Source organism: Schistosoma mansoni, chromosome 3, assembly GCF_000237925.1.
Source record: "Schistosoma mansoni strain Puerto Rico chromosome 3, complete genome".
Taxonomy (NCBI): domain Eukaryota; kingdom Metazoa; phylum Platyhelminthes; class Trematoda; order Strigeidida; family Schistosomatidae; genus Schistosoma; species Schistosoma mansoni.
In genome coordinates, this window is record NC_031497.1 from 27,110,494 (window position 1) to 27,135,987 (window position 25,494).

Below are 25,494 nucleotides of genomic sequence, written 5' to 3' on the forward strand. Positions count from 1 at the left end.
ATTTACAAATTATCCATTCTTCATTATTACCATACCATTTACTATTCAAGTGGCTTAAGTACTAGAAACAACTTTAAGTTTTAATGAATAAAACATGCAAAAGATGGAAATGTACACCTAAGTGTCAAATCTCTTCATTTGTCTAAAATATACGCTTATCAAGCCCGAAATACAAGGATATGTATCCATATCTATTTATTTATTTAAACACATAAATATTGATACAAAGGGGCACCAGATATATACGCGCCGCACAAATCTCATTTGATTTGTGTGAGGGCTGTGATACTACCCAGGTGCCCAAACTGAAGCATGTGGCTTTCTTAGGGGGCCACACCCCGAGCCTTTAAATCAAAGGTCTGATCCACATGACAGTGGAGCATCGTGAGGAGATGCAATCCCATGGTAGCCGGTGATCAGCGATTGACTCATACGCCAGTATTGGTTTGAAATCAGGGTTTTCCAACTCCTCTAGGTGAACTTTCAGTGTCCACCAACCCGGTTGGAGCGCCGGACATTCGCTTTCCGTCCTCTCAATTTCGTAAACAACAGTAATGCCACGAGAAGACAGTGAGTAGGACTATATATAAATACTTTCATTACCAAAACAATGAAATACCATTACAGTGATCCATTAAAGGTTTCAATGTATATTCTATTGTATATGAAAAAATTCAGCTGTTATCAGTCCATATACATTTTTCATATTCATTTTTTCTTCACTTTATTAACAGCTGATCGATTATTCGGTTTTCCAGAATCTGATGTAGACTTTTACCTATTACAACTTGTCTCTCTTTATGAAAAATCGCCTTCATTAGCAGAACACTTAACTAATTATTTCATATACCGGTAAGTGTTTTCTAATTTTTATGTTGGCGATAACACACGTCATATTTTATAGTGTGGCAAAAAACATGATATCGAGAGTGGTGGTCAGGAGTAATTTTCTGTTAGTGGTGTGCTCTCTGACCCGGATGATTTTATTGTGAAGCTATCATTATCTATTCAGGTGTCATTGTTAATTGCAGCCGAAAAATAAGGTTATTGAGTCTCTTTCTCCATAAACATTAAATTAGTTCATTCTAATGACCTCGTCTAGTTGTCCTTAAAAGTATCCAGATTGATTGCTCCACTAATTTAACATCTGGCTATTCAACTGGTTCATCAGTCAGTCAGCTACAACGTAGGACCAGGCACATTTATGCATCGGTCCAAGTTGCCATACATCGTTAGCACAACAAGATCAACACCGGATTCATAGAAGTAATTAATTTGGTGGTGGTAGTATATGAAAGAAAGATTGTATATAAGGATATAGTATAGGAAGAAAGACAGATATGAAGCAATTTTAATCTCAAGGTTTAAGGGAAGATAAAGAGTGTATACACCTACGCCATTGTGATCGATTCTGAGCCATGTCACCCAGAGTTTCCAACCATTGGTTACGATAGTCACGCGGACCCCAACCAGGTAGTCTGCATCTACCAACATGGCTCAGATTAGAAGTGAGTGACTTCAAGCACTGATGCCACGTTTTGGTTTGGTCGCCCCTAACTCTTTTCCAACCATCCCCTACACTGGTCAACATTGCGCGTCGTGGTAATCGGTGTTCAGGTATACGTAGCACTTGGCCCAACCATTTCAGTCGATGAAGATTCATTACCTCATCAACTGATTTACCATCATTCCCTAATACCCTGAGTCTAACCTCACTATTACTTACCCGGTGATACCAGCAGATGCAAGCAATATTTCTAAGGCATCTGTGGTCAAATACTAGTAACCTACGAGTATCTTCTACTCTTAATAGCCATGTTTCACGGCCGTAAAGTAGAACAGAGCGAACTGCTGCGCAGTATACTCGTCCTTTAATTGATAGACGGATATTTCGTCTTCGCCATAGGTGACGTAAGTTGTTCTTCTAGGGGTACTTGAAAAGGAAATTGGGTTAGAAGTGGTCTTAATGACCTGAGAGCGTGACCGCAGTGCCCAAGGGACAACTGCTTGAGGTCGGTCACACACGACCTTTTTGTGGGTAGTTTTTGTGTTAGCTCCGTTCTTCAAAGGACCTTACCGCCGGAGACGGATATCCGTGGGATAAGGCGAGGTGTGCATTTTTAGGGTCGACCTTTTCTAACCCCACCCCTCCTTGTGGGAAGGCAGCATCGCTGTCATGCTGGTTGTCTGAAGGAAACACCTTACTGCTGTCACACCTCTGTACAGTCAGCAGTACGACATCGCCTTCGGACCTTGGGTTTGCTGCTTTTAGTCTCACCGCTCTTCAACCGACCTGTCTGGCATGGTAGGACCTTGAGGAACGATTGTTCCAGCCAGCATAGCTCGATTGGTTCATCACGATAGGCAAGCCCGACCACCACATCAAGGTAGCAGCAACGGTCGGGGTTCAACTGGTTGACCTCCATTGTATAAACTGAATCTATGAATCAGAATCTTTACTGATTGTTTCGATGAAATTAACATCTGCACGGATCAATATTAGAGATAAAATATCTTGTTGCTTGAAGGGTATTTCTTGAGGGACATGAAAAGGAAGTTAGATTAATGTTGGTCTTAACGACCTGGGAGCGTGACCGCAGTGCCCAAGGGACAACTGCTTGAGGCCGATCTCGCACCTCCTTTCTGTGGGTTTTTTTTGACGTGTTAGCTCCGTTCTTCAAAGGGCCTTACCGTCGGAGACGGTAATCCGTGAGGTAAGGTTAGGCGTGACATTTTTAGGGTCGACTTTTTCTAACGCCTTCCTTCCTTATGAGAAGGCAGCATAGCTGCAGATGCACGTTGTCTGAGGGAAACACTTTACTGCTGTCACACCCCTCTACAGTCAGCAGTACGACCTAACCCTCAGACCTTGAATTGCTGCTTATGGTCTTACCGTTCTCCAATCGACCTGCCTGGTATGGTGGAACCTACAGGAACATATGTTCCAGCTAATATAGCTCGGTTGGGTCATCACGATAGGCGAGCCCGACCACCACGTCAAGCTAGAAGCTACGGTGGAGAGTGGCGACGAAAATCCATATGGAATGTTAAAGTATGTTATTTTTAGATTCAAAACCTACTTTACTCTGATACCTTCAGTTAATGTTTTTTTGGTTTGTTTGTATATTTGACTGTTAAAATGAAAGTGCTTTAATATTTCTAAATGCATGCACTCCGTTAGTGCTGATCAAATTCTGCTGATCAACATAGGGGTTATTGAATGTTATTGGTATCATGAACCAATTTAAGTTAGACATCCATTTAAAACATGTAAGCAATGGACAGCTATTTCATGCTAGCATGGAACGTCTTAGCAGCGAGCCTCCATGACCATAGGAGAGATTGAACCCAAGACCTTTAGTTTTGTAGTGAACGCTTAACCTTGAGACCATTGAGTTGGTGTCCTATGATATACTTGTCTAATTTCAATTAATTGATGTCATAGTTCATCCACCTTCCTTTGTATTTGATGGTTACTTCCCTCACATCTAATACGGTTGAACTCCACTAGTCATAGTTTCTCTCGATCAAGTTCCATGTATATATGTATATATTGTCTTTTTTAATCCACTATTTCTTCTTTTTTCCTCTTTTCTACCTTTTAAACATCTTATTCAGATGTACAAAATCTGTTTCATTTGCAATAAATCTTGTTTGGTTATTGGACACATTCAGTTCACATTCATATAATCCATTGAAACGTGTCTCATCAATTCTACATAATCGTCCATCATCAGTGCCAATATTCTCTTATGTATCTAATCAATTGTATTTAATGAATTCCAATGATCATTCTCAATCAATCAACAATAGTAAATCTATGAAATTAAAATCTAGTTCATCAGTTATTACACCTTTACAAGAATTAGATTATCATCATAATAATAACATTGGTGATGTAAATGACAATACAATTGTGACTCCAACTCCTATTACAACTACGACAGAATTATCCAATGATAATCGATTTGTGTATACTGCACAAACTTTACGGGATTTATTACTACCTATTGATGAGACTACATGGGGTAGTTTTATTCCACAGTCGATAGTCAATGGAAGGTGTGTGTGTGTTTATGTAAAGTTACCATTTTTCCTATGTTATTGACTAATTTCTGTTCATTTAAACCTTTTTTTCTAACCTAAGAAGTAGTAAGTGTATCGATACATTATAGTTCCAGGTTAGTATTATATATTGCTCGCATCTGCTGGGATCACCGGGTAAGTAATAGTGAGGTTAGACTCAGGGTATTAGGGAATGATTGTAAATCAGTTGATGAGGTCATGAATCTTCACCGACTGAGATGGTTAGGCCACGTGTTACGTATGCCTGAACACCGATTACCACGACGCGCAATGTTGACCAGTGTAGGGGATGGTTGGAAAAGAGTTAGGGGCGACCAAACCAAAACGTGGCATCAGTGCTTGAAGTCACTCACTTCTAATCTGAGCCATGTTGGTAGATGCAGACTACCTGGTTGGTGTCCGCGTGACTATCGTAACCAATGGTTGGAAACTCTGGGTGACATGGCTCAGAATCGATCACAATGGCGTAGGTGTATACACTCTTTATCTTCCCTTAAACCTTGAGATTAAAATTGCTTCATATCTGTCTTTCTTCCTATACTATATCCTTATATACAATCTTTCTTTCATATACTACCACCACCAAATTAATTACTTCTATGAATCCGGTGTTGATCTTGTTGTGCTAACGATGTATGGCAACTTGGACTGATGCATAAATGTGCCTGGTCCTACTTTGTATCTGACTGACTGAGCTGTAAAGCGTAATCTTTAAAATTAGAGGACATTCGTAGTTTATTAGTAATGCCTGAATACGTTTGGACTATAGAGTAATCGATTGTTGGGACAAGACTAGATAAAGATAGCAAATCAATCGTCAGTGTAATGAATCTTCATCGACTGAGAGGATTGAGGTATGTATTATGTGTGCTCAAACACGTGATATCTCACAGTGCAATGCTTGCTGGTGCAGGAAGTTTAAAGTGACTGGAATTAGTCTATGAGTTCATTCGCTGTTGAACTGAGCCCTGTTGGTCAGCCAGTCAGTCAGTCACAACGTAGAACTTCGTACGTACGTACATCAGTTCGAGTTGCCATACTACATTAGCACAGAGATGCAGTTGTCGATTCAAATCCCTATTGGTAGATGTCGACTATCTGGTTATGATGATATGAGTTAGAGTTTATGGTATTCATCTTGGAGATTTCTACTCCCCATACTGACTAGTAGGAACTAGAACCGATGCACATATAGGCTAATTCCTACATTGTATCTAACTGACGGATACAACATATTACGTTGGTCTATACTGTTACTGATTATTATAAAATAAAGCAAGAGTGAATTAAACAAACCGTTCACTTCATACAGATCACTTTACCATGTTACTTTCGTATATATATTTATTTTAGCTCCAACATGGGATCGTATAATAATGTTAATACTCATCATACACATAATACTTCACCATTATCTAATTGTAAATTATCTCCAAATATTCATTATAATATCGGGCATAAACGAAGTACATCTGATGTAACAAGTAAGTAAGATATTATTCAATTACTTGACCTGTTTTATTCCATTGATGAATTATTTTATAGTCAATACTTAAATTAGTTATATTCTGTTACTTATATCACTAACTGATCTTAATTAGATAACTATGGATAACTAAGATGTAGTGAACAGCTGTTACGACCTAATACGGAATCCTCAGCATCTTGCATCCATAACCTCATCAAGGATCAAATCCAGGCCTCTCGGCAAACACGACCTTAAGAATACTAAGCTGGAATCTAATGGTGTACTTGTCTAGCGTAATAATGTACAACCAACTTCTAATTTTATTGATCGGTAACTGTCTCATACCTGACATAATGAAAATCCACTGGTAACAGTTTCTCACTAAAATTTCGGAAACTATCTCTTGAAGTTACCCACCAGCGTGGACATAATAACTATTATTATTGGTATATGAGATTGCTGAAGATTGTTAACTTTCGAAGTTTACATGAATAAACTAATCTTAGTTAGACAACCATTGTCGTATTTCCCACTTGGGAGGATCTTAAACGCTATTGGTTCGTTGTATCTTTTACTATGTTATTTTTGTAACGCTTCCCAAGGACAATTTTATGTTGTATATATACGTTTGATTTGTGCCTGTTGTGATTGCTTGTGCTTCTGACTGCTTTCAGAATATATTTCCTCACTTCGAACTTGGACTTCCTGCTCCACTTAGCGTGGCTAGGACGCGTCAGAATAGCTAGCTTATTGGCCTTTGTTCATTCTCAGATTAGGGAACTCGTAATCTTTTCAAATATAACAATTTGTATTGCCTATATGTGGAATGATAATTAATTAGTTTTTTTTAAAAATCATTGTAAGCCAACTGGTTGTACTACCCGTCTATGTTTAATCCAAGTAAGTAGTACGGCGATGTTTAAATCAAAAAATTATCTTAAGTTTATTTATTCATCTGAACACATAAACATTGATACAAGGAGGCAACAAACATATATATGCGCCACAATTCATTCGATTTGTGTGAGGATTGAAATACTGCCCGATCACCCAAACCTAAACAGATAGTTCGCTTAGGCGGCCACATCCTGAGCCTTTGACCTACACGTCTGATCCACAAGACAGTGGAACAACATTTGGAGATGCCGTCCCATGGTAGTCCATGATCAACAATAGGTTTACATGCCGTTTATTCTCTCAGGATCCTGTAGTTCGTATGCAGTATTAGTTTCTGATCAGGGTATTCCAAGTCCAATAGCTGAATCCTTGTGTCCACCAACCCGGTTAAAGCTATGGACATTCGCCTTTCTTCCCTTTAATTTCGTAAATAACACGCTGTCAGTGAGTAGGACTTTACTGTCATTGGTTGTATGCACGTGGCGATGTGAGTGTATTTGAAGATGAACAGCTGACTCTCTCCTTTTTCGACTGTACCAGGGCATTCAGGGGCACTTGTCTTAAAATTGGATGATTTGACTTTTAATCAGTCGTACAAGAATGTTTGTTTGTGTTAGTAAATCCCCGCCCTATTATGGAAATTCTTACAAATACACGTACATAGGTTAATCAGGTTTCGTGCGCAAGGTTTTCTTATATTATTGATGAATGTCATAACTTTAGAACATAATGTCCCACATTTTTAATTTCGGTCGTAACGTTCATCCGACAGCGGTTAGTCCCTGGTGAAAATCATCATAGAACTGATGTAATTTCCATAAATAATTAGGTAACTGTTGGGATGACCCTGCATTTTTCTCGCAAGCGACATAACAAGCTCAGGGGTCATCAAGGAGCATTTCAACCAATCAACGATTAATTAGAAGTTATATGAAGTTATGTTACTAAAATAACAAAAATGGAAAAGTCACATGTGGAGATCCTGATTGGCTGATTAACACACTGCTACTATGTTTAGCAGTATTCTAGAACTTTCAGTAAAAACTCAAGGACTCTTAAATTACTATAAAATCCCTATATTTTCTGTACATAAATGAACCCTGTAGTAAAGTGCTTCCCGCACACTTTGTGCCTTTTCTCTGGTCTTCGAGTCGATGTATAGTTCTAGCTCGGGGGTTACGGAACTAGCTTAGGGGAGCGAATATAGCGTTCAATCGTCCAGACGTAACAGTAACCTATTATTATTATTGTTTTGTCGAAAGAGTTTATGTAAGCTAACGTAATTTATAGATGATCTACGTAACAGGCACCCAAATCAAAGCAGGTTACTTTCTTATGTGGGTCACTCCTACAACTTTTGACCTAGAAGTTTAATCTATAAAGTAATAAAGCGACGTCAGTAGATACTATGCCATGATAACCTGTAGCCAAAATAGACTCGTACTTCATTCGTCCCGTTGGTATCCTGGAGCTAATGTATACTTTTAATTTAAAATCAGGGTTTCACAACTCCTCTCTTATAAACCCTTCGAATCAACTAACTTGACTTAAGTGCCGGTCCTTCCACTGTTCTCTTTTACGTTCTAAAATAAAACACCCTCTTCATGTAAAGTCAGTCAGCAAAACTCCCCTGACATTGATTATAAACACATGATTGTATGACAGCTTTTCAGGGTAGGAAAAGTGGATTTACCCCACCCTCGACCATAGCAGGATATTTAGGGGAATAAACACCACCTACAATAAATATTTTTCTTAGTTTTTTTTCACAATGAACATTTCATTATGATCTATAACACAAGCTTATCCACTTAGAAACAGGAAAAATCACTAAGAGAAATTAAAATTTTTTTTTTTAAAAAAATCAATAAACGTTTGTGTGTTAATTACCATTATTATTGTTAATCGTATTCCTTCTACCTTTTTAATTATTGTCATTAACACACTGGTTCGTTCTTCTTATTAATTGTTTGTTATTCGTGTGTGTGTGTTTGTGTTGGTGTAGTAACAACGTGAAGAATCGATTTTATTGAAAGTAATAAACACATTTGTTTTATTGTGTATTTAGGAAACATACATACGTACTTATGTATATTGGTGACGGTAAAGTAAACCCTTAATCTTCATTTATCGACATTAGACAATCACCTGATAATGAAGTGGTAATTTAAAATAATTCTACACATATCTATGTGTAGCGCTCGAACATTGAATGATCATTGTTATCTTATCAGGGAAAGCTAGCCCACCGATTCTTCGAATATGAACGACACTCCAAGTGTAAGAGGTAACAATACTAATCAGTTGCTCACATCTGATGTAAGTGTAGCTAGGTTCGAATCTGAGATATAATGGATGAAGGTTGGACGCCTTAACTACTAAGCCACTGCTTGTAAAGAGAAACCGTAGAAGAAAAATAACGGTAGTTGAAGATATTAATAATAGAGAACATTATTTCAAAACGTAAAGAATGGATACACCTATGCCTCGAGTAACTGGTATTGAACCATATCATTCATTGTCTTCAACTATAGATCATATAAATGTGAGGTTGGTAACTATTCTGTGACCATTCAATTTTAAATATATCAGTCCTACGAGGGGTGAGTAGCAGCTTGAATAGCTCATTGGTAACATCTCAGACTGAATCTGGACGACACGGGTTCAAACTCCATTGATGGGACGAGTTCCTTCAAAACTACAGGTACGCCTTATTGACGAGCGACAAATAAGCACTCTAGGATTTAATTTGTCCTACAGATGTTCTGTGGAGATTATGGAATTTTCGTAGCTTTACATCACAGATTGACTACGGTTGGGCACAATCAGTGGAAATTAGGACGGACTAGACAGTTTTTTTCCAAGGTTTAGAGCTCCTTAGCAATGCACATCTATGACTTCACTAGGTATGGAACTTGGGACTTACAGGTTTTGCAGATAGCTCCTAACCACCAGACCATGGAGCTGACATCCAAAGGTTTACATGTGTAATTTCAATCAATTTACTATATCACGCAACCACCATTCAATATCATTGGTAATTGACTGTCTCCTTACAATATGTTCGAACTCCACTGGTTACTGCTCCTCATTATAACTTTGGAAATAACTTCTCAAGACTAGTAACTAGTAGCACTGCATTTTCTGAGCTAGTTAATAGAATTACGAGGATCTGATTATCAACCTATACAACATCGTCACTATCTACTTCAAACTAATTCCTCAATGGTAAGCTGAGTTGAGTGGTGGTCAGCAGTGAAATCCAGGACTCCCCTTTTTGTCTTATTTGGGACTCACCAGCTGGATATAGCTGTATCCCAGAGTTGATGTTCATTCTGGGACTCGAACCCAGCACCATTCGCTTCTAATGCTAACACGTCACCCACTTAACGACCTATTTCACTTAGCCACTGGTTTATGCAATAGGTTGAATTTTGATTTATTTATTTTGATTATATGAATCTTTCCATTCATATTTAAAGCTGCAATTGATCATTTCATTTTAGCTTATGGGCATCCTGTGCAGATTGCCTCGATATTCCTATTAAGTCACAAACATTTTGAGCAAAAGTGGTTGTTATTTATGTTTTGCTCTAAACTGTTTGTAAGTTTTTCAGAAGGGGGTTTTGTGGAGATTTTAGTAATTTTATACATTGGAAATCATGAGTTAATTGAAGTTAGACCACCATGGAAAACCTGGAAGCACTGTACGACTGTTTCGTCCTATTGTGGGACTCCTATAAGTTTATCAATGTTTAATTGAAATTACATTCCATGTTTCATCCATAGTCCGTTGCTCTTCATCATTCTAATTGTGTTTTATCTTTTCAATATACACACACATGCGTACAGGTTCAAGAAATTATCATTATTATGTAGATAAATCCAGAAATCGTATTGTCATGGATCAATTGGATCTAATCAATAACCCTGAAACTAATCAATCCATAGTAACAATAACTTCTAATCAAAATCGTTGGTCTTCATCACAAGATTCAGCTGTTTGTTTATCAACTGTCGACGTCATAAATGATGATGTTGTAAACAATCCAATAACAACTACTTCTAATGTTGTAACCAATCAAATATCATTAAATTCAATATGTCCTATAATAAATCGTTCTTTATTAATGAATGAAAATCGACATTCTTTACATCAATTACATTTGAATAATCTTGATGAAAATCCACTTAAATCAAGTATGAGTATGAATAAGGTATGTGAAAGTGTTTTGAAACTTATTTTTTTCCTGGTTAAAAAAATGTACTTACTTATTTACTTACGCCTGTTACCCCTCGTGGAGGAGCATAGGCCGCCCACCAGCATTCTTCATCTAACTCTGTCCTGGACAATCCTTTCCAGTTCTTTCCAGTTTTTATTCATCCTTTTCATATCTGCTTCTATTTCCCGGTGTAATGTGTTCTTTGACCTTCCTCTTTTCTGCTTCCCTTCCGGATTCCAAGTTAGGCATTGTATGGTGATGCACATTGGTGATGTAGTTTTACTAAATAATTATCATATAGAGATTTTGTTTATATTTTGGATATATTTGGATAATTTGAAGGTATTCTACATACTTTGAGATCTAATGATCCTAGATCTTTTCTCAATTGAATCAGATATGGGCATTCGTTAAGAGTTACAGACTAGAATGAAGCGATTGCCCACTTTTTTCCTCGTCCTTAATGTGTGTATACATTAAGCGCTCACAAAATACAATGTAGTTTAAAGGAACCATATGATATGGTCAACAAGATCTTAATTCACTAGAGAGTTAGCGACTTTTAAAAGTAATATTTGGCAATCGTTCATGATATTTCATTATATTTGTTTTTTTTTTTCGAATTGATTAATCACTGGGTAATAGTGATCAAGGTCATTTTTTGTCTGGTTCTTGAGGGCTGATTAAATCCTACTGATCAAGTTGCAATGTGGTCACTAGTTTAAGTAACTCGATATCTTGTGCACCACATTGATATATTAGATGGTTGTGAGTAGTTGACAGGAAACTCTTAACGACTGCTCACTAATAAATCAATTTTGCGAACGTATCAATTCCACAAAAGAAATCATTCACAACGTGAATAGCTTGATGGTAATGAAACTAGGTGATTCGTAGTCGAATCCACTGTGAGTCATTAGTTATCTCAAGGTTATCAATATACCTTACTGACAAGTGCCTAATAACACGAAACCTAGATCCAAGGAGTTTAATCCGAAATGATACGCAAAACAAGAAGACGAAATAATCTTTTTAACATAATAGTTAAGATTTATTAGTATTAGGTCTTGTAAAGAAAGGGGTTGAAATTATAGATGATAATGAAGAGACAATAAATAACAATACGCTATTATCAAATTATTGGAGGGCAGCCATGATTGGCCTCTAAATGCCCTGGTACGTCCGAGAGTGGAGAGAGTCCGCTCTCCCTCTCCAAATGCTCTCACATGGCCACGCGAATATATAGCCTCTGACAGGGAAGTCCTACTCACTGCCTTCTCGCACCACGGGTGTTGTTTACGAAATTGGGAGGACGAAAAGCGAATGTCCGGCGCTTTAACCGGGTTGGTGGATGTGGAGGGTCCACCTAGGGGAGTTGGCAAACCCTGATTCCAAACCAATGGTGCACATGGGCTCCAGTATCCTGAGGGAACAAATGGCGTATGAATCAATCGTTGGTCACCGGCTACCGTGGGAGTGCGTCTCCTCACGATGCTCCACTGCCTGTGGACCAGACCTTCAGGTCAAAGGCTGTGGGTGTGGCCCCCTAAGAAAACCACCTGCTTCAGTTTGGGCACCTGGGTAGTATCACAGCCTTCACACAAATCAAATGAGATTTGTGAGGCGCATATTTATCTGGTGCTTGCTTGTACCAATATTTATGTGTTCAAATAAAATAAATCAAATGATTGATAATCAAGGAGCCCAGATGACATAAAATGCAAGTTAACATCATGAGGGAGTATCATTGGAATTTTTTTACTTGAATTTGTAAACGACAGTGAAGAGATAATGTGACTGACAAACGTTAAAATAATAGAACTATTTTACTATGGTAACGAGAGATTTACCACAATTTTTTTCGGCATACTAATGTCAGGACGTAGGCGTTTAATGCTAATGACCTCTGTAAAACGAAGTAAATATGTTCTCTGCTTGTTAATTATTTTAAACGCTCCTGAATCATCTGCGTTATGTCCACTATTTATTGAATTTCCGGTGATCACACTCGTATATACTTCCTTTCAGACACAACTGACGGTGAATATGTTACGAAAACCTTATTGATGCACTTCTGCCATTCATTCGAATATACAGGCTTCCACAACTATATGTAAATCTGTAAATAAATTTGGCAGTGACCTCAGATCCACTCTTAATTTTTCTAAGGAAAATCTAGTGTTAAACATCAAAAAACAAATAGGAGGGAAGCTATTTTAAAGCTATTTCAATCCTTTTATCGACCCTGCCTGATATCTCCTCACCTTTGAATCCAAGCGGATAAGGACTAGTTTTTGTTGACAGTTGTTTCTTCTGTACTTTCTGTACTTCATTATAAAGGGTGCCGTATAAAAAATGGGTATCCAAAGAATGGAACTCAAGCTCTATTCGGGACTCATCAGTTGGATGTACCTTAATTCCTGGGGAATATTCATAATGTCCGTCTTAATACAAACACACACCCAATAAAACTAACCTGGAACGGCAACGCCAACATTGCGTATCCACAACTTCACCAGGGATCGAAGTCAGGATCTTCAGTGGATAATGCATTGAACATTTGAAGAGAATGACGACTAATTTGAGTCTCTCTACGTCAGAACATCCATCGCCCCAAAAGGCCCTGGTACGGCCGAGAGTGTGGAGAATCCTCTCACATGGCCACGCCTATACAGCCACCGCTAGGAAAGTCCTACTCACTGCCTTCTCGCGTAGGGAGTGTTGCTTACGAAATTGAGAGGACGAAAAGCGAATGTCCGGTGTTTTGACTGGGTTTGTGGATATGGAGAGTCCACCTAGGGGAGTTGGAAAACCCTGACTCCAAACCAATGGTGCACATAGGCTCCAGTATCCTGAAAGAACAAATGGCGTATGAACCAATCGTCAGTCGCCGGTTACCATAGGATTGCATCTCCTGACGTTGTTACGCTGCCTTGTGGATCAGGTCTTTAGGTCAAAGGCTCCGGGTGTGACTCTTTAAGTAAACCACCTGCTTCGGTCTGGGATCCCGGGCAGTATCACAGATCACACACAAATCAAGTGACTTGTGTGACGTATATGTATTCGGTGCCCCTTTGTACTAGTATTTATGTGTTCAAATAAATAGATAAGAACATTAATACTGGAATGCGCTTGCATCCGACTGACATGTCTGAAATAAGATGAAACACACAGTCTGAATTCCACTGTTACTAACTACTTTAATTTTTAGTCTAATCTATTTGTTTCTTTAATGATATTCTTGTTTTGCCAATGATCAAAAACACTTTTGATTTTGTTTATATACAACTAACTTCACCAAACGTGCACATATACATACAGACAGACGAACAGATAATGTTATAAGTTCAGTAGACAACTTGGAAAACAACATACAGCTTAATAAATTAAAGTTGGCACACTTCACAATAAACTACACTTATTACGGATCAATATAATGTAGGGTGTGATAACTATAACACTAATAATAATATAACACAGGTAAACAACTTCACTTATCTTGGAAGTCTGATCAGCCCTAATGGGTTGGTGTCTGACGAAATCTCAGCACGGATTCAAAAAGCTCGTTTGGCTTTTGCCAAATTACGTCACCTATGGCGAAGACGAAATATCCGTCTATCAATTAAGGGACGAGTATACTGCGCAGCAGTTCGCTCTGTTCTACTTTACGGCTGCGAAACATGGCTATTAAGAGTAGAAGATACTTGTAATTTACTAGTATTTGACCACAGATGCCTTAGAAATATTGCTCGCATCTGCTGGGATCACCGGGTAAGTAATAGTGAGGATAGACTCAGGGTATTAGGGAATGATTGTAAATCAGTTGATGAGGTCATGAATCTTCACCGACTGAGATGGTTAGGCCACGTGTTACGTATACCTGAACACCGATTACCACGACGCACAATGCTGACTAGTATTGGCGATGGTTGGAAAAGATTTAGGGGCGACCAAACCAAAACGTGGCATCAGTGCTTGAAGTCACTCACTTCTAATCTGAGCCATGTTGGTAGATGCAGACTACCTGGTTGGGGTCCGCGTGACTATCGTAACCAATGGTTGGAAACTCTGGGTGACATGGCTCAAAACCGATCACAATGGCGTAGGTGTATACAATCTTTATCTTCCCTTAAACCTTGAGATTAAAATTGCTTCATATCTGTCTTTCTTCCTATACTATATCCTTATATACAACCTTTCTTTTCATATTACCACCACTAAATTAACTATTTCTATGAATCCGGTGTTGATCTTGTTGTGCTAACGATGTATGGCAACTTGGACTGATGCATAAATGTGCCTGGTCCTACGTTGTAGCTGACTGACTGATGCGCCTGTTACACCTTGTGGAGCATAGGTCGACAACCAGGAATATTCAACCTACTCTATCCTGGGCTCTCAATTTGTTCTCAAGTGCTATTTGTGCTTTTGATACGTGCTTCCAATTCCCGTTGGAATGTGTTTTTTGATCTTTCTCTTTTCCTTTTACCTTGAGGATTCCTAATTAGGACTTGTTTTTTGGTGTAGTTTGATGGTTTTCACATTGTGTGTTCTATCCACCTCCAGCGTCTTTTCCTAATTCCCTCTTCAACTGGAAATTGCTTGTTCTCTACTAGAGTAGGTTATTACTCCACCTAATCTCAGTTATTATTCACTCAAACTGTTTTTAGAGCATAAAACAGAGAACTGCACTATATTATAAAGCTTTACAAACGGTAGTCTCTTTACCAAATCTTTTATCAAACCCCATTAAATAACAATGATTAGGGTGATCATATCATAAATAGTTACATTCTTTATTCACATTAACATGTCATGATGCGCGGTGTCTGTGAGCCAATACTGACTCAGCAACTTTCTATATCCGAGCCCAAACCTGGTACTCGAGTTAAGAGTTGGAGTGAGAAGAGAGTTTATTGGCTAACCGAATCAAGAAATAACTGTATACTTGTTTATATATGTACAATCTAGATATATATCCCTTAGGTAGTTAAATGTTTCAATGGTTTATGTCTCATCCCTTGGACAATCGCATACACTTTTCATCTGGTAGTTTCTGATTGACCCTCTGGTGTCATTCTGTATGTTACATACATTATTCATTACAGGTTGTTTTTTGCAAACTTATCTCTTAGACAAACAAACAAAAATCTATTCGACAGAAAACTATAATTTTAATATTGTTTCATATGATCAAGATACTCGAATTACAATATGGAGATCAATATAAACTGTGTCTGTTATCTGTGCCGTGTAAAATGATAGTTATTATATCATAACGTGATTGATGTTCCCTGTATTTGTGTTTCGACTTATAACTTGCCAACGGTATATGGGATGGGTCTGAATTTGAAAGTGTTCTACTTTATGGAAACCTTTGTCTTTCGTTGGAAATTTGATACCCACAAACACCTTTCGAAAAATAGTATCAGCTTCGATGTTTAGGATAAATCTCTAAGATTATGTGACCTGAAATACATGGCATCGATCACCAACCAGTGAACAATCAATTGTAAATTCATCTCAGTCCTACAAGAGGTCAGTCGCGGCCTGGATAGCTCAGTTGTAGCATCTCTGACTGTGAGGTTAGGTGACACGGGATCGAATCCGTCAGGGAGCATCAGTTCCCTCAAGATTACAGGTACACCATGTTGACGTGTGCCAAGTAGCTCGAAACCTAGGTCCAGGTTTCCTATTGACTACCTCCAACCACCATATTATCTTAACATAGTGGACGCAATGTCGAGTCCCCTAGACTAGTGGCCACATTGCAACTTGGTCGATAGGATTCGATATGCACTAAGAAGGACCTGACATACATGAAATTGATCACCACCTAGTGATCAACCAGTTGTAAATTATATGATTGTGATAATAAAAGTTGCAAGTCGGTACTCAAATCGAAGAGTTGCTTCTTTTATCTATCCGAAATTCGACTCACCATCTTTGGGAATTGGGAACTACAATTATGATTGACTGACCGGTGAGGGGGTAGAGGATAATAGATAAGGTGATCTACTGCAAGAAGGTGAATCGAAGAAACTCCACATTATTAGACATTTTATTTCCATAGGGCTACACAATACCTCTTTGTACGTGTTCAAATTCTGTTCAATAGATGACTTTTTTTCTCCATGAGCTTTGTGGAGGCCTTTTTTTCCATTTTTCGTTCTAAATTAATTCATTCCAAACTCATTTTGTCTTTGTTTTCCCTTCACTTTCTATAAATGCTTATAGATTATTACAAAAGAAATTCTGCCACAATCATGTCTTCCGAAACATTCTCTTTCATCAGTTAATTTAAAACGATTAAATTCATCATTATGTATCATGAATGATGATACTTCTGCACAAATTAAATCATCATCATCTTTAAATCAAACTGCCAGTGTTCCTGGTGACAATAATAATCGTAATGATGTTGATCGCAGTTTATCTTCATATTCTACAAATAACATAACTTCCGACTTAATGCTTGGGTCTTTAGGAGGAGGAGTACCTGTAGTTACAACAATAACATTCACTAAAACAAAGTCAATAAATGAAGGAAGAAACAATCCAACTCACACTATGGAATCTTGTAGTTCCACGACAGAATCGTCAAGTCCATTTGACAGTGGTTTGTATATGACAGCTCCCAATCGTTGTATTCATAGTAGTTGCGATGGTGTTGGTGTTGTTGACCATGGTGATGAAGATGATGATAACGATAATCATGATATTAAGTTGCAATCACCAGAGAATTCATTTCATTTACCACATTGTCCACATTATCACACTACTTCATCAGTGATGTATCGAACTTTGACATTACGTAATTATTTAGTCCCGAGAATAATTCCTGAATGGGATTTTGTTGATGGTCTTTTGAGAATAGCTCGTCGATTAGTACCAATTAGTCCCAAAGAGCAAAGAAGTAAGTGTTTTTTTCAAAAATTTTATTATACATTGAGTCGTTTCATTCACTAATCGATTTCATATATAAACCTGTGGTTTGTATATGAGAAACAACGGATGACAGAAAACTGAATGATTACTTCTTCGTCTGAATTTGTTTACGAAGTAATTTTCAAGGATTCTCTTTTTAACTCAGAATATCTAGATAATATGATCTTGTTCCTTCCTAGGTAAAGATGGCAAATCGATTGATGAAGTAATGAAACTTCATCAGTTGAGACGGCTTGGACACGTGTTACGTATGCCCAAGTACCGACTGCCCCGACGTGCAATGTTTTATGGTGTAGGAGTAGGTTGGAAGAAAGCTAGGGGCGGCCAGACCAAAACATGGCACAAATCCATGAACTCACTGACAATCGGACTGAGCCATGTTGGTAGGTGTAGACTACCTAGTTGGGATTCGCGAGATGACAGCATTCGATGGTTAGAGACCTTGAATGACATGGCTCAAAATCGTTTGCAATGGTGAAGGTGCATACACTCATTGTGTTCTACCAAATTCTAATCATCTGAATTCTTCATGTCCCCGTACTTTTTATCTTTCCAAATTTATTTCACTGTATTATACTCCTTCAATAACATTTTCAAACCCTAATCTTTCACATAATGCTTATACTCTTACTACTTCTACCATTATGGGATTTGAATCGACAACTTCATCTCTGTGCTAATGTGGTATGTCAATTCGAACTGATGTACGTACGTACGTAGTTCTACGTTGTGACCGACTGACTGACTGATGATCTTATTCACTAAAGGTGTTGACTAATGGGATTATAATGCCAATTTATTCCGAGATACATTCATTTTTCTCTGGATGAAAAGTGCTACTTTAGGACACCTCTACTTTAATGTCTAGCTTGACTGTAGTGAGTGGAGTAATCGATCATGTTGAAAAACATATATTTTCAGGGTATCATTCAGTCACAGTACGTTGGTGAAATATTCCTTCAGTCCCTTTTCGCTTAGACAACTTGTGGTTCAGATGAAATGCTTGTCTACAAATATACTATAAAAACAGTCCACCTAATATTGTTGTATGGTTGTGGAGTGTAACATTTGACGCTTGGTAACATGTGTCTCACTTATTCTGTTGGAGTTTTCTTCAGAAGATTACACGCGTATGGCGGAACAACGAAGTTAGCAATACTGAGGTTAGATGTAGAATACTAATTAGAAATGCTAACTCAGTGAATAAGGTTGTAAATTTTTGACAGAGCTAATAAAGGCATGTGATACCTGACGTGCCATAATGACTCATATAGGTGTAAATTTGTGGGTCATCTAAACGAAGACATAACTTCCATGGAGTAAGCCATTGACATGTTGACGCATATCGTTACCATTTCGTCATTTCTGTCCATACCACCACTCACTGAAGCTCGTATGGAGTAAAATATGAGTTTTACAGGAAGCTTTCTAACCTCTGGAAAGCCAGGCACTCAGATATAGTGATCGTACAAGATGATTTTAACACTCAAGTTATTGAGCGAAGCCAAACTGAAAATCACTTAGGTGGGTCTTACGGCGTCTCATCCCACGAACGGATAACGGTAAATGTTTGTTGCAGTTATGCACGTACAATCGCTTATTCTTAGCATATTCAAACTTTAAGCAAATGCAGAGACATTGCCTAACCTGGCAACTCTCGGTACCAACACAATGATGAGCACAGATCGATAATGTCGCTATCAACCATCGTTGTAGAAGCTCGATAGATGATACTGCTATTCCTTTTATGCTTGGACTCCGATTTTATCCATATGAGATCGCACATTTTCATATTTTTCACTAACCGTAGAAAATTACAACACAAATATTCCTTAGTTCATTTTATATTGTTTGTTTGAATCTTCCCATTGATGTTTAGGACTGTAATTGATCAGTCTCTTATTGGCATATTTGCATTCTATGTGGGTTGTCTCATTGTCGCCTTAAGTCACAAGCACTATAAGCAAAGATGAATGGTGGCTATCAGGACGCGCGTTTCGTCCTATTTGGGACTCGTCAGCTGGATATGCCCGCGTCTCAGAGATAATGTTCACTCCAATATTCGGACCTAGTACTGTTTGTAGGAAGCAATTTCCTACAGGGGTAACTTTAAGCTATTCTATAAACTGTCGAATACAGAGTCTTGGTTTCGCCAAAGTCAGAACAAGTAAGCTATTTGGCTTAATAAACTTTATCTGTTTCTGAAACGTAAATTAACAACATTAGTATGCGAATAAACAGTAGTCTATTACATAGGGAAAAGGTGAAATATAAATGACATACCGAACAGTAACTGGAGTATAGGAAAAATGAGTCAAAAGGGAGAATATTGTGTTAGAATGAACATAAAACTGTGATTGGTGATAAAACAAAGACAGTCATACAAGGTCAAAGAATTTAGTGCGGTGATGAGCGTTTCACTTATCATTGGTGTGTTCGCTGATCGATCTCACTTTACACTGTTCGCTTCGAACGCAATTGCGTTATCCACTTAAGGTAATATCGAGACAGTCCGCACAAGATGCACATATGCTTATAAGAGACTGATCAATTACAGTCCTGAACAACAATGAGAAGATTCAAACAAACATTAAAAATGAATTAAAACTTCACCTCATTGCACAAGCTAGTGGCTGTCAGGACTCCGTAGCTAAGCGGATAATGCTATGGCGTTTAAAGTGAACGGTACTGGGTCCGAGTCTCAGATCGAACACCAACTCTGGGACGCCGACACATCCAGCCGACGAGTCTCAAGTAGTACGAAACGCGCATCCTGGATTCCACTGCTAGCTTCACCATCCATCTTTGCTTATGAAGATTCCTTAGTTATCAATTCGAATATTAAAAGATCAAGAATCCGTTCAGGAGAGAATTAGCAATGTACCTAGTCGATCATTTAGAATAAGTTCATCCTGAAAAAGCTTGGCATTCTATTCACACACCTGCGAAAACAACAGTGGTATCCGCTACGAATTTAAATAAAGTTTTAAAAGGGACTAGTGTATTTCAATGGCATCTATTGAATTAGTTGAAATCGTGAGTCAGTTGAAGCTAAACCACCAGGGAAAACCTGGAAGCATTGGACGACCGTTTCGTCTTATTGTGGGACTCCTCAGTGGCAGTGCGCATCCACGACCTCGCCTCGTGAGATTCGAACCCAGGACCTAGCAGTCTCGCGCCAGAGCACTTAACCGATAGACCACTGAGCCGGCATCCAATGGCGTTTATGTCTAACTCCAACCAATCCATGAAGTTGAGCAACCGTTCACCAATTGTCTTCAATGAGTTGATATCTCACAACAGACGTGGTTTGAACTCCACTGGTCTATTGAATTGCTGATTACTCTGAAACTTATCATAACAGACTTGTAGTATGGTAATGAACAAGGACAATTCAAACAATGGTTCACGGTGAAAGTAAGAAATATGGAAAAGACAGAGACACCAGTAAACATTAAATTATAATTTTAGCAACTGATCAAGGGAACAGGTATTACAAAATGCACTTGTTAATCATGACATTATTATTCATTCTCAGTGTATGTGATCAAATCGATGGAAATTATTTTTTTTCATCATTCTAAACTTTTGTCATAAAAATCAATTCATTCGTATTAGATTACATTACATACATTAGACCAATCACAGTCATATCAAACGTAGAACGTGACGCCTATGTGCATTGGTTCAAATTGCTAGAAAACATTAACATAATGTGATATATTTCTGTAATACATTCCAGAGTAATAGAATTAATAACGGCATCAATAGTTGTTATAACTTGTGGCCGAGTGGATACCCAGTTAATGTATGACGTGTTAAGACCGTCAATCAGAGAGCAGCGAATTATCGATTGGAACAGTGACACACGAAAACCGTATGAGTAGTCTCGAGTACGTATCGGTCATGCTTTCTGTCTAGCCCAGCCAGTTAAGTCCAGAACACCAATAACAACCTCTGAGGTATGAATCATTATATTTCAAACATACTGAGTTTATATATCAACCAAACTGACCACATCGTACTATAAAATAGAAAATAATATTTGTACAATATTTAGCTAGATGTGTCTGTGAATGTGGGAGGCGGTAATTAATAGTCTGGGGATAACTCAATAATGGTAAATCGTATAATAATAGTCTATAGGTCAAGATGAAGCTTATAATAAGAGGGACACGAATATGAATAGTTTAGTTATTTAGCAAATATACGATAAAAAATGTATGCACAATACTGGTCCACAATGGATCCCAAAGTTACCATTCACTATTGTTATCGGGATATAACAATAGTACTATAAAAGACTAATTATAGAAAATTAAAAAAAATGTTCTAATGGAAGACAAAGAGCAAATGCACCTGATCCGTTTCAAATGATTCTGAACAATAGGTGACAATCATTACGCGGACCTCAATCAGGTAGTCTACACCTATTAACGTGACTTAATCCAATCATTAGTGATTTCATGAACTGGTGCCACATCATGGTTTGACCGTCTCTAACTGTACTCTAACCAATCCTCACATTAGACAAAGTACGTTTTCTGACATAGGTGGTGGTTGGGCATGTATAAAATAGGTTTCGACCATTTCAATTGATGGATATTCAATGCCTCATCAACAACATATCACATATATTATTACTAATCTTTATATGTACGATATCTTATTTATTTATTTAAACACATAAAAATTGATTTAAGGAGGCACCAAATATAATATGTGCCACATAAATCATTCGATTTGTGTAAAACCTGAGATACTGCTTGGTCACTCGAACCGAAGCACGTAGTTTTCTTAGGGGAATTACAGCTCGAGCCTTTGACCTCCACGTCTAACTCACAAGACTGTGGAGAAATGTTAGAAGATGCAGTTCCATGGTAGCGGTGACCAACAATAGGTTGATACGCCATTTGTACTCTCAGGATCTTGTAGTCCATGTGCAACATTGGTTTGTAATCAGGGTATCTCAACTCCCCTAGGCTAGACCCTCTGTGTTCATCAATCTGGTTAAAGCTATGGACATTCTCTTCCTCTCAATTTCTTAAATAACACCCCTTTCGTGAAAAGACAGTGAGTTGAACTACCCTGACAACGACTGTATACGCGTGGTCATGTGAGAGCACTTGAAGGGATTGTGGATTTTATATCATACTATAGTTTACTAATGAGTAAATGATTCTACTTTCAACTATTAAATTTCATATTCACATCTCATTCTATTTACAACGATTTAATAATCAGCATAGGTTATATTATTCGTTTGTCATACGCATTTATATATCACAACACTATTCATCATTATTTTAAATGGATTACTTTCTATTGTATACACTAGAATCCAAAGATAATAAAATGATCAGTTTGAAATTTTAATATCCTATTGTGCTATTATAAAATAAATATTTCAATACTACTAAATCACTAAAAAAGTATAATTTAACTCGGAGGGGGGAAGATTCCTTTCCAATTAATTTCCCAACATAGTACCTGGATACTAACAATATTGTTATAAATAAGAATAATATATATGTCGTATCTTATGGAGTAGGGAAATGACATTTTTCTGATTTTTCGTGACTCCATGTCAACCTTTTCTTTGAAGAATAAAGAATCAAATGAATTTAATTTGGGTATTCATTCTCTGAAGAAGTAGCTTAGACGGAGTCACGAAACATCAAAAAATTTCATTTTTCTATTTGTTGGGATATCGACAAATATATGATTTTTATTTATAACAATCTACTCAAATGCTCAATTTATTTGAAATCATCAAGTCAAACCTTGGTAATAATACCTACAAAATAATAATCTTGGCCAATTGTGTATACCTATTATTTAGTCCCCAAATGCCCTGGCCTAGGTGAAAGTGGGGAGAGTCCGCTCTCCCTCTCCAAATGCTCTCATATGACCAAGCGTATATAGCCTCTGCCAGGAAAGTCCTACTCACTGCCTTCTCGTGTAGGGAGTGTTGCTTACGAAATTGAAAGGACGAAAAGCAAATGTCCGGCGCTTTAACCCGGTTGCTGGACACGGAAATTCCACCTAGGGGAGTTGGAAAACCCTCATTCCAAACCAATAGTGCACATGGGTTCCAGTATCCTGAGGGAACAAATGGCGTATGAATCAATAGTTGGTCGCCGACCACCATGGGACTGCATCTCCTCACGATACTCCACTGCCTTGTGAACCAGACCTTTATATCTAAGGCTCCGGGTGTGACCCCCTAAGAAAACCACCTGCTTCAGTTTGGGCACCTGGGCAGTATCACAGTCCTCACACAAATCAAATGAGATTTATGTGGCGCATATTTATCTGGTGCTTCCTTGTACCAATATTTATGTGTTTAAGTAAATAAATGAATAAACTTTTTATTTAACTGATATCTAATTTATGCAATATATCAAATAAAGATAGAATAAATGGCTTATGGATAACAGCGTAATCAAACATATACGTTATATCTTATTTGAGACTTCTCAGTTGAATTTACCAGTGTCAAAGTGGTAATGTTCTAATTCAATCGGTTTTACTTCAAATGCTAACAAATTTTACAATCACCTACTGGCCTGTTGAATGAATATTATATTTACGTTATCATCAGAAAAAGTTTGAATTATCCTGTTGTTAATGTTCAGAACTGAAAACGTGTATCGAAATGACTATATCGGGGCAGCAATAGACTTAGAAAGCATGTATATCATGGATGCATACTGCTGTGGAGTCTCATACTAGGATGAAACATACGTCCAATGACTTTTATCGGATCATGATTTCAATGAAATTCAGCATTCTCTACAACCTCATGTTAAAAATACTAATAGTGTTAAGAATAGATCAGGCCCTTTTTTGTTATTACATGTTAGTTCTTTCTTGAAGAGATAATATCGATGACATTTTCGTAATTCACATTTCATCAATAACATTTACTATCAACTGATTGGTTGTTATCGTCTGTAGTTTTGTAACCTTGTCACAATTGCCCAGAGTTATTGCAATTTACTATAAAAATAGAGTTGTTCTGTTCCAGGTTTCACTTCCTCACGAAATATAGAGTTAGATTGAAAGTCCTGTCTTCTCTCCTATCGTGTAGATTACTAACGTTAAAGTGTTGTTGTCAGTTAGTCAGTCACAACGTAGAACTTCGTACGTACGTACATCAGTTCGAGTTGACATACCACATTAGCACAGAGATGAAGTTGTCGATTCAAATCCCATAATGGTAGAAGTAGTAAGAGTATAAGCAGTAATCGGAAAGATTAGGGTTTGAAAATGTTATTGAAGGAGTATAATACAGTGAAATAAATTTGGAAAGAGAAAAAGTACGGGGACATGAAGAATTCAGAAGATTAGAATTTGGTAGAACACAAAGAGTGTATGCACCTTCACCATTGCAAACGATTTTGAGCCATGTCATTCAAGGTCTCTAACCATCGAATGCTGTCATCTCGCGAATCCCAACTAGGTAGTCTACACCTACCAACATGGCTCAGTCCGATTGTCAGTGAGTTCATGGATTTGTGCCATGTTTTGGTCTGGCCGCCCCTAGCTTTCTTCCAACCTACTCCTACACCAATAAAACATCGCTCGTCGGGGCAGTTGTGTGATACAGGTGTTCGGTGTGTTCGACTGCCTATTAGTTGCGACTTATTAAAAGAACCCTCATTCGTCCGTTTATAGAATTTATCGTAAGTCAACTAGAAATCCTAAACGTACTTGCGAGATTTAACACTGGGAAATTGATGTTTTTTGAGGGGGGGATCGATAAGAAATAGTAGTATAAATTTGTAATCATTTCAATGATCAAAGAAAAGAGAGTCTCACTCTACGTACTTCGGTTTGTCCAGTTGGATATCATCACTGGCCTACAGC

At 37.8% G+C, this 25,494-nt stretch overlaps 1 protein-coding gene and 1 non-coding gene across 2 annotated transcripts in view; one reads left to right on the top strand and one right to left on the bottom strand.

Moving 5' to 3' along the window:
* Positions 1-25,494, top strand: part of Smp_130340 (phosphatidylinositol 4-kinase) — a gene marked incomplete at its 5' end in the record, with an annotated part of 61,265 nt that overhangs the window by 595 nt on the left and 35,176 nt on the right. The window contains 7 exons of the mRNA XM_018799830.1: positions 735-852; positions 3,619-4,062; positions 5,440-5,570; positions 10,304-10,668; positions 16,912-17,293; positions 17,501-17,590; positions 21,094-21,161. Of these exons, the coding sequence (XP_018651580.1) occupies positions 735-852; positions 3,619-4,062; positions 5,440-5,570; positions 10,304-10,668; positions 16,912-17,293; positions 17,501-17,590; positions 21,094-21,161 (1,598 nt within the window). The remainder of the gene's footprint in view (positions 1-734; positions 853-3,618; positions 4,063-5,439; positions 5,571-10,303; positions 10,669-16,911; positions 17,294-17,500; positions 17,591-21,093; positions 21,162-25,494) is intronic.
* Smp_tRNA_00370_Leu_TAG.1.1 lies at positions 9,780-9,846 on the bottom strand. The gene has a single exon. It is a non-coding gene (tRNA).